Source organism: Acyrthosiphon pisum, chromosome A1 (assembly GCF_005508785.2).
Source record: "Acyrthosiphon pisum isolate AL4f chromosome A1, pea_aphid_22Mar2018_4r6ur, whole genome shotgun sequence".
Taxonomy (NCBI): domain Eukaryota; kingdom Metazoa; phylum Arthropoda; class Insecta; order Hemiptera; family Aphididae; genus Acyrthosiphon; species Acyrthosiphon pisum.
Window position 1 is genome coordinate 103,963,034 of NC_042494.1, and position 18,812 is coordinate 103,981,845.

The 18,812-nt window shown below is 29.0% G+C and overlaps 1 protein-coding gene across 1 annotated transcript in view; it reads right to left on the bottom strand.

The window, feature by feature from the left end:
• The window catches only part of LOC100159738 (glutamate receptor 1), a 205,493-nt gene that overhangs the window by 164,856 nt on the left and 21,825 nt on the right, over window positions 1-18,812 (bottom strand). Inside the window, exon 2 of the mRNA XM_029487942.1 lies at window positions 7,134-7,286. Coding sequence (XP_029343802.1) covers window positions 7,134-7,286 — 153 coding nt within the window. The remainder of the gene's footprint in view (window positions 1-7,133; window positions 7,287-18,812) is intronic.

Genomic DNA, 18,812 nt, shown 5'->3' on the forward strand with positions numbered 1-18,812 from the left:
CCCCCAAGCACCCCCCTATGTGCGCCTATGCAGAATATATACTATCATTCATCTTGATTTACGGACAAATTGAATCAAATTTATAAAAGTAGATAATTCTATAATATTATAACCGTGGTTTGTAGATTGATCGAATATTTCCTATATATGTGGAAATGTTCCATCGAAAGTGTCTGTATATTTAATTTATAAGACATTATATTAAGTTTACTTCACTCCTCCGAAGTGAATTAAAAACGGATTAAAACGACTCTGTTAATCGAAAACACGTGTAGCGTAAACTGTAGATGTTCGTTTACTCGAAACTAAATTGATATAATAATTAACGATCCGTTAATTTTCGAAATGAAAAACATTAACTTTTACTTAGTACGTTCGGCGAGACCTATAATTACATGTATTATAAAATGATATGTACCAAACAATGATAACACCACCTATTTTCATGATTATGTATCTAAGATCGCGATGATCGTGACGATGTAAAATGGTAAACCGTCTCTCGAGTTTGAATATTTATTGTATTTATAAATACTTGATAGGAATAAATTATGCGTAACCGTCATGCACGTACTGATCAAACTGAATCAAATCGAAGAAACAATGAATTTATTTTTTTACTTTAAGTGTGTTTATTTTAGTATTTACGGTCCACGGGTAAATCTGCAGAAGGAAATAATAAATAAGTGACACACTAATGGAATGGTTTTGCAAATAAGTAATGAAAATTACAACACCGAAAGAGCCGTTTTTATTGACGTTTTATTTTAACGTCAATTTACATGGTGATGATATACTTTCCTGTCACACCTTTTCTATAATATAGACATATTATGTCTATGCACCTACCCATAACAATTAATATCGCCGTATTATACTCGTACCAATTATTATAATGTGTTCCTATATAAGATGATCGGCTTCGATACCCATTATTGTTAGCGTATACCATTACTAAGGTTACCGGAATAACATGCCACCATGATTTAATACGTTCTGAGCAGTGGTGGTAGTAAGCCCAGTCGAAAATAATCCGAAACATCGGAACCACTGAAATGCACACGTTTTATAACGAATGTTTGACAAATCCGCAAAAAGTTATATCAAACTGTCAATGCACAAATTTCAACTACAGTTCAGTCATTATTGACGGACAAACAAAAAAGTATAAATATTGGTCGTCGTGTTATTCATAATATTATATTTTGTATTCGCGGTTATATCGAATAAGCCACAAATGTCAATTATATTGTTGACATAATATTTTATCCGTCGTTAGAAAGCTCCATATTGATTTAGTGTCAATTTTACTTTCAAGTCTGTCGTTTAATAATTTGTCCTTTTTTAAATAATACTTAAAATATTTAGACGATATAATAAAAGAGAACCGATAAATATAATAACATATTATACGATAATATAAATTATAATATCTAACATGATAAAAAATTATAAAATTTCTATCGTTTTATTAAATCTATTATAACGACTAGGCCGAACTCGAATTGTGTTGGTTTCAGATAGTTTCAATATAGTTAGATATGGAGAATAGGATGTTTATAGTTTTTTTTTTTATTAGATAAAAATAGTGTATTTACAATCTGTAATATTTATATACAATACAATAAGTAAATTTGATAGCTAATATAAGGTACATGAAATGAAATGGCGTGAGGAGGAGGCCAACCAGTGTGGATACCCTCTAACTTGGGGTAATATATATAGTTGTAGTATGATTATAATATCGATAGGATCCTTTATTATACATTAATACGTGACGTCATCGCCGAAGAAACCAGTGACCACGCCTATAGCTGAGGTTTGTTTTATATCTTTGGCATATATCGTGCCAACTTACACAACTCTTTGCGCGTTAAACACAATCCAAAAATGTATCATTTTCCATGATAGTCTATACTCGGTGAGCGGGTCATATTTCCGGTTGGTCACTCTTACGACAACCGTAGCCTGAAACCGTCTGTTTTCAACGTGTCTGTCTCGACACGGTCAGCTGATTCACAACGATGTTTAATCAAACTGTTTCCACTTCATTGTCCGCGAATGTGCAGTATGTGGTGGTTCAGGTATAAATAATACTATATAATATGTTCAGAATTTTATAGTATTATAAAGTGCCACAAAATGTCGGTGTAACGAATTCTGACAAGAGTCAGTATCGCCTTTCGGTTCACACGCTACCCGTTTTCGGAGATTTATGCACCACGTGGATCTCATAGATAGAATGTACATCAGTCACCTATATTATTCACGGGTCCCTCGTAGTTAAAGCTACCATTTCATACACGTCTAACAATAAAGTATAGTTTATTATATTCACGTAATGCGTATGTAATGCACCTATAGGTACAGCCGTATAGGTTTAAAATAAATCTGAAAACATTATTTCGATACAAAAAAAATATTCGTGATCTAAGTATTGCTGTGCATTATAATTGCTTCGCGTTATTCAAATATAGGGTAATACATAATATATAGAGCGATATTTATATGCACTAATAACCATTCAAATATGCGCTAAAAAATCCTTAATATGGATAAATATATATGCACTAAAATATTAAAATGTGCATGAAAAATAAACAAATAAACACATTTTTTATTGAACATTAAATTAAAACAATATATAATATTCTTAAAAATTATGGAACCCTACAATAAATACTTTTCTTAATTTTTTCCTTACTTTCATCATTTTGTAGGTATTTTTAATTTATAAAAAAATGATAAATCAATTAATATAAAAATATTTGATAATACCATTTGTACCTAAAAGTATACATATTTATTTATTTTGATATTAATCGAAACTATACAAATATAATATTATTTTCTTATATTACAATAATATATATTTCAAAAATGTCCAAAAAACACAAAATAAAACATCAAAATAAGCACTAAAGATGATATTATATGCAATTAAAATTGTAAAATAAGGCCTTAAAATAGATAAATGTCGAAATATGAAAAAATATGAACTAAAAAAGATTCATTTATTTAAATCGTTATGTCATGGTACAAATCTGTTGCTCACTTAGTTTATCATACGATCAACCAGAATAAATATGCAAATGCACACAGATCCACGCTCTAATAATATAATATGGACTATAAATCATGTAAAGTATATTTGCAGTGTAATTATTATATTACTTTTGGTCGACTGACAACCATGGAATTATAGTAGAATAGTCCAGTCAGTGGAGTGAAACTGGAAAGATGTTTTTGTTTAATTCTACTTAAATTCCTACTTAATCATGACCTATAATAAAAAAAACTTGAAAATAATTAAGTAAGGTAAGCTAAATTTAGTAAAAACCATAATTATCCAGCATAAATTATTGGTTTATTGCAATTTTTCAATATAGTCTTTACTAACCGGTTCCCATTGTATTATTTCGTATTCAATAAATGTTCAAAATCTTCAATCATATTTTATTATTTGTACGAGCAATATAAAAATATTTAAAATGTCCTATTATATAATATAAGTACTTACTACTAAATCATTACCTCCATTTCGAATTCGATGATTTATTATCGCTTTCAATTTTAAATGTCTTTTAATACGCGATAACACACTACTTTAATGTGCTGAGATAAGTGAAGCGAAACGAGTGCCAAAAACTCGGTCACTGTACCTTGTCCAAATTTTTTTTTAAATAATATGATGTGTAGCAGGGCGTATCGAATAGGCAATATAGCTACATTAATGTGTTGAAGAACAAAGATAATATTAATATTATGCTCAGTGCATTTCGTTTTTATTCTATTATTATTTTGAATACTGCGTCTGTCAGTGGTTCACCCAAGGAAAATGGGAACGATAATGACGTTTCATTTAGCCACTGAAGCTCAATATTTTCATGACAAAATACAAATTACAAAAAAAATATATACATTCTACAGGTATTCGTTTCAGTTTAAGTGAATCGAATTATTAATTAGTTTAATTAAATGTTAAGGTTATATACATTTTTATTAATTTAATTGGCATATCATCATACTATTTTTATTTAAAGTGTATAGTACTTGCACATAATATAATTTTTATATCACTTGTAATATAATTCGATGTAAAGGGTTTTTTTCCAATCGGTAACAGTCGCATAATTTTATTTAAATTTAATGATTTATTTTCCAACAAGTATTAGTAGAATGTAATATTATACCTTTGACATAAATTCAACGTTAATATTATGATAACGAAACGAACGGGGATATAATATCACTTGTCAGTCAGTGTGTATTGATTTAACGAGAATGCTACACTGAAGTTGTTTTATAAATGTATTACTGTTTATTGATATTATTAGTGTAATTTAATTAATATTATTTATTATTTACCTATCAAAATAAACGTATTTATTTGCCTTATATACCTACTTAAATAGTGATACATTTAAAATAAATTGTATTTATAGTTTATACTTAATCTAAAATGTGTATATAAAATTGCAATACTACTCAATCTAGGTACGCGTTATTTTTATTTATTATTTTATAGATAGAATCGAGTAAACAAAATGGTACGTGCCATTACCATGTTTATACCGCTTATAGTGTCACATCAAGTTCCCAGTTATCATGAAATACTAAAGATGATCGTCAAATTGTATGGGTACCATTTTAACCTTGTTTAATCTTATAAATCGTCTGAGTGAATTGATATTTACAGGAAATCGATATTTGTAAGTAACTCAAAATCTAATAAACTACGAAAACATGAAAGAAAATGTAAAAAAAATAGCGGTTTTAGTTTAATGATAAATATAATCATTAATAATTAATAATCTTACAGCATTTTGATCTGATATAACGTGTCAAAATTATATAATAATATCATACAACGAAGACTGAATGTTTGTTAGTGGCTATATATAAAACTACAATATTAGAAAATTCAAAAAATTTCATTATTTGGTCAGATGGAAATTCATAACCAAAATTTAAGAGCATAGAAAATAAACAACATTTTAAATTCAAATTGTTTTATTTAGCTATTAGAATCTAAAATAATTAACGGTAAAGTATCATCAAATAAATGAAATAATACATTTAGATTTTTTATTTATGTTTTAAAATAGTATATCAGTGTAAATTGTTGTTATATAATATATGTATCCGATAATTTAATAGACATACAAATACAATTATACTGTAAAGTAATATAAATTATAAACAATATTATATAGTATTAAATATGTACTTTTTTTTTTTATTATAATTGATCATGAAGCCCGGCAACTAAGGCCACTAGCCTTAATATTTACGATACGATACTTGAAGAGGAATATTATTTTTTTCATGTAAAATTTACAAGTTTTATAAGCAAAGCTAAATTTGTAAAATTGAAAAATGTGGAACATCAATTGATGACATTTGTTGACAATGTTCTGAGATCTTTTTTAACTAAAAACCGAAATGTTTTCTGAATAGTGAAATTTAAAATGACGATTGATAAATAACAGTAACACAAGAAGGAAATTAACTTAATGGTCTCGGTGCCAGTTTTTCAAATTTTCCATAATTCTATAAAATTTAATTTTTAAATTTTATATTTTAGTTGCCATCTCAATTATAAGACTTTTCCACTAATCTACTACCCAATACCTATTTAGGGGGGGGGGGGTTGATAGGGTGTATTATATCGAAAAAACTGACTTTACGGGAATAACTCTCAAGCTTTGTAGAATTGTCGGATTTTGATGACTATTTTTTTATCTGAAAGAAGAAGACTTCTTACAGCCCGCATCGATCTCTGATTTTGTATTTTATTTCAAATAATTGCATTAAAAATTAGTAAAAAAATGCTTTTCATCTTGTATTTTTCTAGACATATTATAAAGTTTGAGAATAAATTATTGAAAAACAGGTATCGATGCGGGCTGTATAATATTTCCCTCTATCAATTAAAAAAAAATATGAAATTTGGTTGATTCTACAAGGTGGCATCGTTATTCCCGCAGAGTGTATTTTTGAGGACAAAATTGCATCGGCACCGGGTGCCTTAATATAATTACAAAAAAGGTACTGCTAGATTACTGTATAATAGAAGAATTGTTGGAATAAGCAGCACCCTATCGGTAGGTAGCACACAATACGAGTAGAAATTCATAATTTCTTCCTAAGAAATGCATTCAAATGGAAATTAATATATTAAAATCACCGAACTTATAATAATTAAGCTTAAGAGGAAACAGTGTATATATCACTTCCGCTAACGATTAATTTAAATTTAATTTCAATTAATGGAAATTTCAATAACAATTATTTACGCTAAGATAGGTAACTTTTATAAATGTATGTATAATAATTCCAGTGAATATTTATAATGAACGGATAGGCAATCAATCTAAAGAATATATTAATTTTTTTTTCAATTATTAATATTATAAGAGTAAATTATTATTAGGAAAATATATTTTTTATACTCTATCGAGTTGGATTATTTAAGCAAGAGACATAATTTCGTCTTTATAATGTCACTCGTATATAATATTTCTCGAGTTTACGTTTCTAATAGTAAACATGTTTCAGGGAACACGTATATCTAAACATTAAAATTGAACGCAGATAACAATGACAATATTTTAATATAAACTGTGAATACAAAAATACAATAAATAAATTGTGTAAGCAAATTCCGTTTCAATGTTTTAATTCAATCTTGGTTATAAATTACAACACAATATGTATGTTTTTTTTAATTGTATTTATTATGAATTGATTTATTACTGTTTTTAAGAATAAATATACCATTCTTGTAACTCATCTAACTTCTCTATAACTCTTGAGTCTTGATCACTATAAGAACAATATTTAATTTGATGACAAACATCCTTAGAAATTGTACAGTCTAACTCTAAAGCGATAGATAAACAAATAATATTCACTAATAAAATATAGGTTAAAGAAATAATGGAATATTGATGGGTAGTAAAATACAGTTATTAATTTCTACATATTTTAATGTACACAAATACGAATCTAACGATATCGTTTGTTTAAAAATGTCAGTCTTCTGTTAAAATTATTTATTTATAGATGTAAATTATTTGGAAACTTTTTTGTGATTAAAACGATGTAATTAAATAATAAAAAAAACTCACTTAGTTTAGACAGTTTGAAAGCGTCTGCTGTTTTAATGACGTCCACATATGCTTGTAGTTCAAATCGTCTTTCAGTATTATTTTGGTTATGCTTAAACACGGCTAATTTGAATGCGGTTTGCACTTCGTCAGATCCTTGTTCAAAAATCGCTCCTATAAAAAAAAACAACAACAACGACAATAATAATATATTATTTAAATTCTTTTTTAATTGAGCTACAGAAAATTTGTTTGCAACGCGCTACAAAGGTCATCAGACATATCTTGCAATAAGATTTATTCACGACTTCACCATGTAAAAAAAAAGTTGTCCCTTTATCAACCGACCCGATTCCGTATGTCCTTTGGGTCACTGGAAATGTGTCCTTAGTTTTGCACTCCGAATAACTATCTCTTTCTTTCAAATAGAAAATCCTATTCTCTTTTAGTCCAGTGCACATTTTGTTCAGCTGATCCCACTAAGGCCTTTTCCCTTCCTACTTGCCATCTCAGTGGAACTTCGTCCGAGGAACAGATTCACATTAAATCGTCTAGAAAAGTATTATTAGAATGGTCGTAAGTTTTTATTTTACCCGCCAACCACCACCCGCGTCAACCGTGTATTGTGTACTAGACAAATATTTGAGCCATTCAGTTTGGGTCACTTCATTGGTTACTGTTCTTGTACATTTATATTACCGTGGTATATTGACCAATCATTATGTATCATGAAATGGACCCCGGAAAAATATGATAAGTCTTTTGTGTTTCGAACGAAAACCAATCATCATATTTAACCGACCGTTGTTGCCAAGCGGCTTAGTTTTTCAAGAACATTAAATCCGATGATAATAATATTATATTGAAGAAATTGTTTTTTTTTTTATAAAACCGTCCTGAAAACCTATATTTCCACTCCGATAATTCAAATTGAATGAAAATCTCTTCAATTTTCGTCACTACAATAGTTTTAAAATTAAATATAAACAATTATATTACTCGATGATTATATGATATCAGTTAGGTAACGAACCGTTTAAATAATCTAAATAATTTATATTTACAAAATAATAGCGGCAGGTACCTCTGTAGAATAATATGTACTTTTATTCTTATGGCATTTCGGTTACGATTATACATTTTCTATTAAATCCTTAGAGAATAAAATATCTGAAAAATAAAATATTTATTGTTTAAATGATTATGTTGGTTTTTAAATTTCTTCTGTGTATTATTTTTTTAAGCCATTAAAAATGTCATAAATATTTCAATAAAAAACATTATTATTATTTTTTTTTTTTTACAAATACATTTGTTACAATACCCTGCAATATCAAATTCCTTATGAAATATAAATGTGTGTTGTAAAGATTATTATATGTATTGTAAAATGCGAAGTAAAAGCATATGGATAATGCATTAGTAATACCTACGATTCTACTTGCTATTCGGTACCGCAATAATCGGGTTTATCTCGAAAACAACTATGATATATATATATTTTTTAGTGTATTCCAAAAAACTATTTAAATTATAAACAGTATATACACAATGTAAATAATTAAAATAACTCGCATGGTACGATTATACTCGTAGGAAATAAATTTAAAGAATAAATTTAATATTGGTTTTTTTGTTATACCTATAATTATTAGATGATTTTAAAAACGTTGAGCACGGATGTATATGGTTGTGATTATACAAATTAACACGTCTTACAAATCCATTCCGATTGCTACGCATATAATTAAATAGAAAACGCCATTGTTTCGATTTAAAAGAGAAGCCCAACTAATTAAATACATTGTGCTACACCTTTAGTAATTTTGTACATTTTCTGATTTCGTTATACAACGTTTATTCGTTTATCCTTTAAATCCAAGGAGGAGAACAACTATCAATGATTCTTATATATGTATAGTAAACCAATAACAATTGAAGTACTCAAAATACGAAAATAGTTTTTGTTCACCGCGTTTGTTCTGTTTTGATAATTTTACCCCAAAATCCAATGGCAGTTTTTGTTTTGAAACAATCGAAATGGAATTTGACTAGAGGGCAAACAATATTGAATTATTTTTATTTTATAATGTACTAAAGGACTCTTTCCCCTGCTATTTTCACTCAATACCCCCCCCCCCCCCCCATAACCGACCCCGATGGGGATCTGTCTCCGTGACCTAAGAAAGGTTTCACCTCCCTTTGCATATTGAAACTTAATATCTGTAATTTAAATTATTTAAAAATATTATGTAAATTATGTAAAATATGTTATTTTTATGGGTAGTTATTTGTTTTTCATTGAACATAAAATCTTCAATTTTCATACTCTTCGATATTTAAGCTGTTTAATGTTGTTTGTGGGGATTATTTAATAAATGCTATGTACATAAATCTCACACAATTTAGTACAAAAAGTGTTCAAATCAACGTGAATAATAAATTAAGATTGCAGATAAATATTATAATACTACAATATCGTTGCAGGAACCTGTGCAATTTATTATTTAAATTTTATCAATTAATAATAACACAATAGGTGGCCAGTCATTAAAATACACAAGACGTCGTGTATTTCATAATATTATATTGAAATACACTTTACATGGATGTTATATACTTTAAAACTTCAATCCGTAGCATATTTGCTTACATGGTATGCGTTTCAAATACGTTTTAAACAACTGACGTAATGGCGTGTACAGTGTATACTCGTGCATTCCAAAGGAGATTTTACTGTCGTGCGAAAAATCGAAATATTTACGATAAAAAAGCACCATCTTTACGGTGCGTTAAACGTAATGTAAAACGTATTCAACATAAGACTCTGTTTGTTTAATAGTACAATGCTCAACTTATTCTGAAATGTGTACTGTTATTTTGTGTACAAAAAAACCACCCTTCGTCGATCGCTCGACATTTACGTGTCGGTGTATTTTCGTCTTAATCCTAAGTTAATTTTCAGATTACGACTTTATTTATAGACTATTCTATACAATTGTAGTTTGAAAAATAAATGTAATAAATATAAATTTAAGTTTAATTTTAAAAATCAGTACACATTAGAACTGCAATATTTATGAACAGTGGGAAAAATAATCAAAAATAATGAATAATCCTTGAGGATTCTTGTATTCCGATTTCATTGTATTTTATATACATGGTAGCCGTTAGGTACTTGAGTAGTCAAGTTTTTAAAAGTTACACGATTCGTGGCTATATTTTATGTCAGCAAAAATAAATTGGTATTGTAAAAGTTGAAAATCTTGAAAATTATATAATATTGTTCCAACTAAATATAAAACTTAGTTAAAATTAAGTCAAGCTTGGTCAAATTCAACAACAATTTTTCGTCAGAAAGTGATTGTTCCCGAGTGTTTGTTTACAATGCACGTACAGACCTCAAACTGTATAAACTTAAAGATTTTATATTATAATTATATTTTATAATACTTTGTTATTTTATGATTTCATTAAATGTTGACAATAATACAATATTTTTTACTATAATATTCTTATTATCATAACGTTTTTCTTAGTGAAACATTCTAAAATGAGTTTACTCTTTGGCCATCCTACTCGTAAAATTGTTTGTATAGATAAAACTATAAAAACACCCAAAACATAACAGCTGTACAAATATTTAGTGTTGATTTTAAATGTTTATAAATATTATTATCATTATTTTAAAATTTTTTTTTCTCAGCACACTAAACAAAAAACGAAAAACGAAAGAAAAATGAGTTAAAGAATCTCGACTGCGTGATCTTACTTAAATGCCGTTCATATTTCTAACGTGTTATTATGCACTTGTTTCAGGTTTTGATTCATATTTTCTCGTGGGACATACTCTGTTGTTGTACAATGCCTGTAGAAAGTCAAATTGTCTGGCCATATAAGATACAGTATTTTGATATATGTGTATTATGTTTGGTCATCTATCATTATGTTATGTATAACAAATAGCACCGGATAAAATCATCTCCCTCTGCTATCGTTCCGACCTCTTCTCATACACCCTTTATAAAGACTTTTTTTTCAACCAGAAAAAAAATAAAACATATAATATCTATATAAATAACTATTACGAGTTACCGTTCCGGCGATAAACAAAAAGGCATTTGTCAGTACAAAATAAAAGGCAGCCCTGATAAATTGTTGTCGGGCCGCCACCGAGAGATTGGCTTTCGGTCGGGTGGTAAAGGAATGATGGGTTGGGGTAGGGGTTGAAACATGTAATGTATATATAGTGAGAGAGAGAATGAGAGGTAGTGAAGAGGAGGAGAAATAAGGATGGTGGTAGTGTGTATCGAACTCTGTATAGTCGTCCGTCGTCAGGAAAAAGGAACGCTAAATTTGTTGCCAAACACCGTGTCCGGTGATCGGGTTCGTGCCTAACGGGAAGGGCCGGACGCAAAGGGTGGTAAGCGGAGATGAACGTTCACGTGCAGAGAGTGACGTAGTCGCATATAGTAGGTATATAGTGATAGCGTACACACACACACACATTGTATACACTATTTTCTGTGTATTCGTAATAATAGTAGTAATAGTAATAGTATTCGTGTTATATAAACTGTATTGCAGAGGAGTGTATATAAACTGCCGGCACAAAAGCTCCGAGTCCCTATCATCTATCTAACGTGTTTGGTACGCGTCCAAACCACGCCCACCGTCTGTGTCTCACCCTCTGCTCACTCGTTCTATCTTTCTTCCACTATTGCACTGCCCCCTTCACTTAATCTCACGTTCTTTTTCCACTCTACTACTATCGTGTGTTATCCCTAACCCTTACACGCACAACCCTTCCCGTCCCGTCTGCGAGTTTTTGTTTTCCGATCGGCCAGGTTTTCTGATGTAAAACAAATTGATTGCCCCGGATTTTAGCCCGTTTCTTCTCTACCCCTTGCCAACCCCATCACATTTATGTGTGTGTGAGTGTCTCTTTCTCTTTATCAATCCTCTGCGACCCCTCTCCTACGCTCTCCGTCTATCCATATCTATCCATCTATCCCACATCAGTGGCCCGGATTGACTTGACGGTTCGTTTTTATCTTTAAATGCCCTAGCACATCAGCTGGGTCACACAACAGTATACATCGGCCGGCGAACATATAATGGTAAGTAGCTAGGTATATAGTATATTATATACGACCAGCTCCCACATGCCCCGATATTCTTTGATCGACGTAGATTAAGCTTCAATTTTGTGTTTGATATTTGAGATTCCAGAAAAAAATAATTCAATTAATTTAATGTGTGGGAGATGGGAAGGACAGGTTTAAATATGTACATACCTATGCTACTAATCCAATAGTCGAGTTATATTTGTTTGTTTTGTTGAAAATATGATAAAAATATAACATAAACGTTTGCCTTTGATCCAAATTGATTATTAATATTATTCTAGCATATTGTGCTGATGCCAACTTGATGGACATTTGTGGTTTATTGTAAAACTGTTATTATCTACTCTTGATATATAATTTCAGTTAGTATTGTTATGCAATAATACTTTTCATTGTCAATTATTTATGATTAAATATCAAACTGTACATTTTTTTTTTTTAATTCAAAGTAAATATTTTACAATTATTTTATAATTATTTAGAACATAATAACATAGAATTATTACATATGACAAAATATGAGAAATAATGGAAACGACTGCAGTACAGTGTTAACAATTTTAGTAAAATAATTCAATTGTAATTAAATAGATAGTTATTTTGTCTGTAAAATAAACGTTTTGTAGGAACTGAAACAAATATTTTAAACGATGATTATAAGTTATAACTTTTAATTAAATTAAAAACATTACAATTTTAGATATATTACTAACTCAGCTTATACTACAAAACTATAATTTCTTAAATTCAGTGTTCAATTATAAAACTTTATAGAATACTTGGAAAACTATATTTATATAAACCATTAAATATAATGATTGAATTATATATTTTATAAAATATTTTATTTTAAATATGGAAGATAGGTACATAAATATTTTTACTTACACAATTTAAATCGTTAAATCAATTTATAAAAATATATATAAGTACTGATTTATCTTTCATATAGGCATAATTGTAATTCATATTTATTCTAGATATTATTTTTTCACATTTATGATATTTTATATTTTTTTTGACGGCTACCTATATAATATGTAATAATATAAACATAACATCCATGAAAAATTAAAAATTATTACTTAAACGTAGTTTTTGAAAGCCTTCTATATAATATGTAAAAGGTATAATACTTATTTTTTTCTATAAAAATGTATATTTATATTCTAGATTCTGAGCGGAGCGATGAATGTATTGATTTTACAATGACATGTGTTTTTATTTTTTTTTTGTGTCTACACCGCCGTTTGGGGCAGTAAAACTGCTTTGATTTCCTTCAATAATATCTTGTTCGAAGGGAATGTGGATCGGAAGATCAAAATTTAAAATTCCTAATAGTTTTCTAAAGCGCCGATAAAACAACATAAAAATTAAGGAGTAATTCAAGAAGTAAAAAATTATTGACGTCATCACTATCAAAATATTATAAATACACTGGTACTTTGCGTTTGTAGAAATGAAAATATTAAAAGGACTTATTATATCACTATTTATTATATTATGTTTTTAAAAGGGTGTTTATAAAATTAAAATTGTTAAAATGGCGTACACTATATAAATTTTTTTAATACCAATATAGCATTAAATATAAATTTAATTAAGGCAATATAATAAGCAACTTTAGTTTTAGGGTGTTCCATGTTTAATATTTCATATAAAATAATTTTTTATCTTTAAAATTCAATATTTAATTGTTTCCAGAAAAAAAGTGAAATTTGGTAACGCCCTTTTAACATAATAAAGTATTCAATAACTAAGTATATATATAGTAACAAATAAGTATTAAAACGTTTAATATAAAATACTGTGTTCTAACTCGAAGGGCGGCAAAAACGTGGTATTACCAAAATTTCGAAAATCGAGTTAAACATCGATTTTTATGGCAAAAAATGTGAGGAATTCGATTTTTCAGTCAGAATTAAATTATACCGATTACTTTTGTAAATAAAATTTTTTAAAATAAGATTTTAAAACTAATGTTCAATGTATAACGTGATATTGCCACATTTAATGTCAAAGCAAAACGTGGTATTATCATGTTCAAGTAATCAAGTCAAAAAGTATTTTTGCCCATGTTATTTGCATTGGGGCATACTTGTTATCATTGCAAAACGTGGTATTGCCAATATTACGTTTTTCTTCAAAACTTGTTATTGTGAGCAATAATTCGTTTTGCATCAACAGAAATACATGAACAACTTCAAAACGTGCTAACACTTTTTTAAAGTAATCAAACTAAGTTTTGAACTCAAAATAGATTAACTTTGACACCGCCAATCGTTTTTTTTCTTTCATTTTTTACATTTGATTAAACCAATTACAAGTGTTAATTCATGTCATAAAACCTGATAAAGTTTTTCTTAATTTGTGAAAATTTTGATTTTTGGCGATACCAAGTTTTGGATTATTTCCCTTCACTTATAAGATTCCTTGGTGATAAATAATTATTAGCATTTCTTTCTGACGTGTGAAAATATTAAGCCAACTATTATACAAGTTATGTTCAATATTGTAACTCAAGAGTTCAAAAGTCTCGCTTACTCAAATGTTATCAAAAGTTGAGAAGTAAAAGTTATTCAAGTATCGTATTGTAAGCCAAAATCATTATTTGATTTTTTTTTTCATGTTTGTTTTATAATACAACGTATAACGTATTTATAATAATTGTCAAACAATAAGTTATAAAATGAGATTTTATTTAATACAATTTTTAGAATGCAATTTTATTTTATAAGCTACTTCCTTCATATAGTTGATTAATGATTAATCTACTACATAAATATTTTAAATGAGTAAAACTATATAATGATAACTATAAAAATATTTACCATTATCATTTTTTGCTACTTAAAAATACTGGTATAAGTATACCAATAATTAAACATATTAAAACAAAATTAGAATAATATAAATTTAGTATATATTATGTACGAGGATATTGGATACGTAGATATTTAAATGAAATAATTATTTTGGAACAATTAGAAATTGCTTGTTAAATATTAATATTTAACACAACCCCTTCATTAAGGGAAATAGGTACGAAGTTTCATTTATTTTGGTGAATTTTTCAAAAGTGAAAATTAGTAATTAGCCATTAAGAGTTCGTTTATTGATTTCAAACAAAATAGGTGACAATATGTATTTAATAATAAAATATGATACATGATATCAATAGATAAATTATAAATACATAATAGTTTAAACTATTTTTTATAATTACATCTTACATTTCGTAAAACGGTTTAAACTTGACGAGTATTTGGATTTAAGGTTTTCAATTTCATCCTACTTCATTTGTTGTACTATACTACCCATGACAAATTAGATAGGTATCACCACAGTATTTTGAAACGCATTCTCCGCTCTTTACTTCGCCTTTATCGTAGTTCTCCACTTCGTATTGGCTATCAATCATATGCATACATATATAACATAGAACAAAATCAACCCATGCAAAATGGAGAGCTACGACATTGGACGGAGGTGAAGGAGATGCGCATACTGCGGATAACTAGTACAACTGTGATGATACCTATCTAATTTGTCATGATATTACCTATATCTATAATTAAAAGATTAAAATTTTTGGAAGATTTAGATCAAGTTGAATAATTTTAAAATGAAAAAATTTTAGTTCAAGTAAAATTTAGTGGGGTGGGTGAATAAGAGTTTGAGGCCAAGCCTTTTTTTAGATTTAATAAAAAACATTTATTTTATGAAATAGTACCTTAATTAAAATGTTTAGGTGAGCAAAAACAAATTAATATACAAGTAAATTATAATAATATACTAAAAGCATCATAATCACCTGGTATTGATATATTTTAGTTTACGTCGTACTTTTATAGGCATTAAATAATTTATTGAAAACCAATGCATTATTTAAACAAAATAGTGGCAAAAATAAGTTGCTAGTTCCTTAAAATTACTGTATAATAATATTGATATTATTATTATGTAGTTAAGTACCTACTTTCTATTTTACTGTTATTGTATTTATCAGGAAAATCAGGTCGCCGGTGGTGACCCCGTTTCTTTTATCTTATTATAAAAACTTGCACAGGACCGAAACATCTATTTTTACTGACGGGATTTTCCATAGCTCCTAGGAGGGTGTTACGAAAAAATAGGTACACTAACACCGTAGATTACTATAAAGGAATCGTGGCTGTGGCGGCCATGGGCCATCTATAAAATATTTTCCCGGGTACAACGTACAAAGTTCTTTATATTATACAATCCGAGAGTAATATTTTTTTTATTGATTTTCGTTTACACACAAAACCACATAATGGAAAATAATGAATTCATGTAAATTATACTGAACATTTCTACACCCCTATTTTTATAAATTAATGGAAATGTCGTCAACATGACATTAGGTCTTACACGACTTACCACGAGAATGTAGAATTTATTTTATTCTGTTTCCTCATGTTTTCAAACGAATTAATAACAACGTATATTTATGTATTTTTACTTTTATCACGAGATACTGTATAATATTATATTATTACATTTTGTTGAACTAATGTGTGTTAAAATTAAAAATAAATAATAATAATAAATATTATTTCATTATATTGTGATAATCGTGAGAAAAACGAACCATAAAACTAATATTATTAATATTTCATATTACATATTTCTCACAATTCGGGTGGAAAAAATGAAACAAATTAAGATCATATGGTATTATTCAAAGTTGAGTTGTATCTGTTCACGTGTTACTTTATTTTCTAGAATCTAGATGATGTAAACTACAGGCGATAATATTATTTATACAATACAAAGCGTCTAAGCGTTATAAATCCATTTTTACTTATTTAATAAACAGTTCCGTTGAACTTTGATAATGTAACAAATAAGTAATCTTAGATTTAATAGCAGTGTTTCGTCAGCGTATCATGGAATACAATGGAATTAATTAGTACATTTAATTATTAGTTTAATAATAATTATATTATGATAAAATAAGATGTCGTATTAGAATCTAAGGAATAGGTATTGGGTTTGAGAAGTTTCACAAGTCTAATAATTAGAGAATTATTCATCGGGAAATTAGTATTGCGGGTATAGGTAAATAAAAAATGGTTTTGTGTGTATAAATGTATATGATATATCTATTATATAGATGTCGTAGGCGGGAGAACCGAGACTATTTTGTCTCTTTTGTCATCCGCACCCGGGTGAGACTTGACGGAGGACTCGTTCAAGAACCGTATTGCCGAGCTTTCAGTGCAATGTATATAATATAAGTATATATAGGTATTCATCTCAAATAGTAGGTATACTATTATAATGTGAAATGCACTGCGCCGTGTCGTCGTCATACACAATAATAATAATAATGATTACAATAATGAAAATAATAATAATAATAATAATAATGATGATGATAATAAGACTATTGTTGTCGGTTTCTATTGAAACTATAGAAATAGGGAAAGTAAAACACGCGCGCACACATACGCACACACACACACACACACACACACACACGCGCGTCAGACAAGCTACCAGGTGGGGAGGGGGATGAACAGAAATATCCATCTGGGTCTGGTGGCAGGCGTCATGATGGGCGGCGAACCCAGCCCCGATCCCATAGTCAGTCAGGGTATTCAGGGTTTTCGAATCGTCTCCGTACTTACGCGTTTATATGTGGGTACATATAATATTAAGCAAGCGTACACCTTGTACGTAAATCATAATAATATATAATATTCACGTATGTGATTATTATTATTGTATACGTGTAATGTCGGAGTCGGGGGTTGAATGACGGTCCAAAGGATTCTGCAGTCGGTGGGCGGTGACGAACATCGTCGCAACGACTCGCTTGTTAATTAAACACGCTCCATCGGTGGAGGCGTCTGTTCCCCGCGTCGTACGTTTAAATATTATAATAATGTGAAGTCTGTATACCTGCGACGGCGAGTTCCGCAGACTTATATAATATAATATTATTATTGACTGTTTATTTCGTCTTTGAGCTTCATTAGTGTAAAACAAGACCAAAGGGTGGTGCACTGGTGCCTGTCGATGAAAATTCGCCGGGGAGGGTGCAAAATGGGTGGTTGGTTTCGTAATAGTTCTATAAACACCACGAATTTCCATATTAGAGTCGATGGCTTGGGGACGAGTGCAAAACCACCTATGTAATGGCAGCCTTCTTCAACGAATAATAGTCATAAAGTATCAGCAGTGTATAGAACAAATATGAAGGTGAGTGACAAAAACAAAACCGTAAAGATGGAAAAAAAAACAGCGTGTGTACCTATAGTCTAGTGAACATGTGGACACACGACTATGCTAGCTTAAGAGTAGCGTTTTGGTATATAGTTTAATATTTATATACTTAGAGATATAATATACGCTTACTACGTCAGACCCATCTGATGATATAATATTATTGTTTGAATACAATAAACGATGAAGCTACCGTGGGAAATCATCAATATTGTCCTCCCTTATATAGATGGCGATCGAAGAAAAAATTTAGTTGGTAGTGGTTTATTAGGATATTTGGCCTCCACTTGTGACTGGGTGATGGGTATTTAGTTTT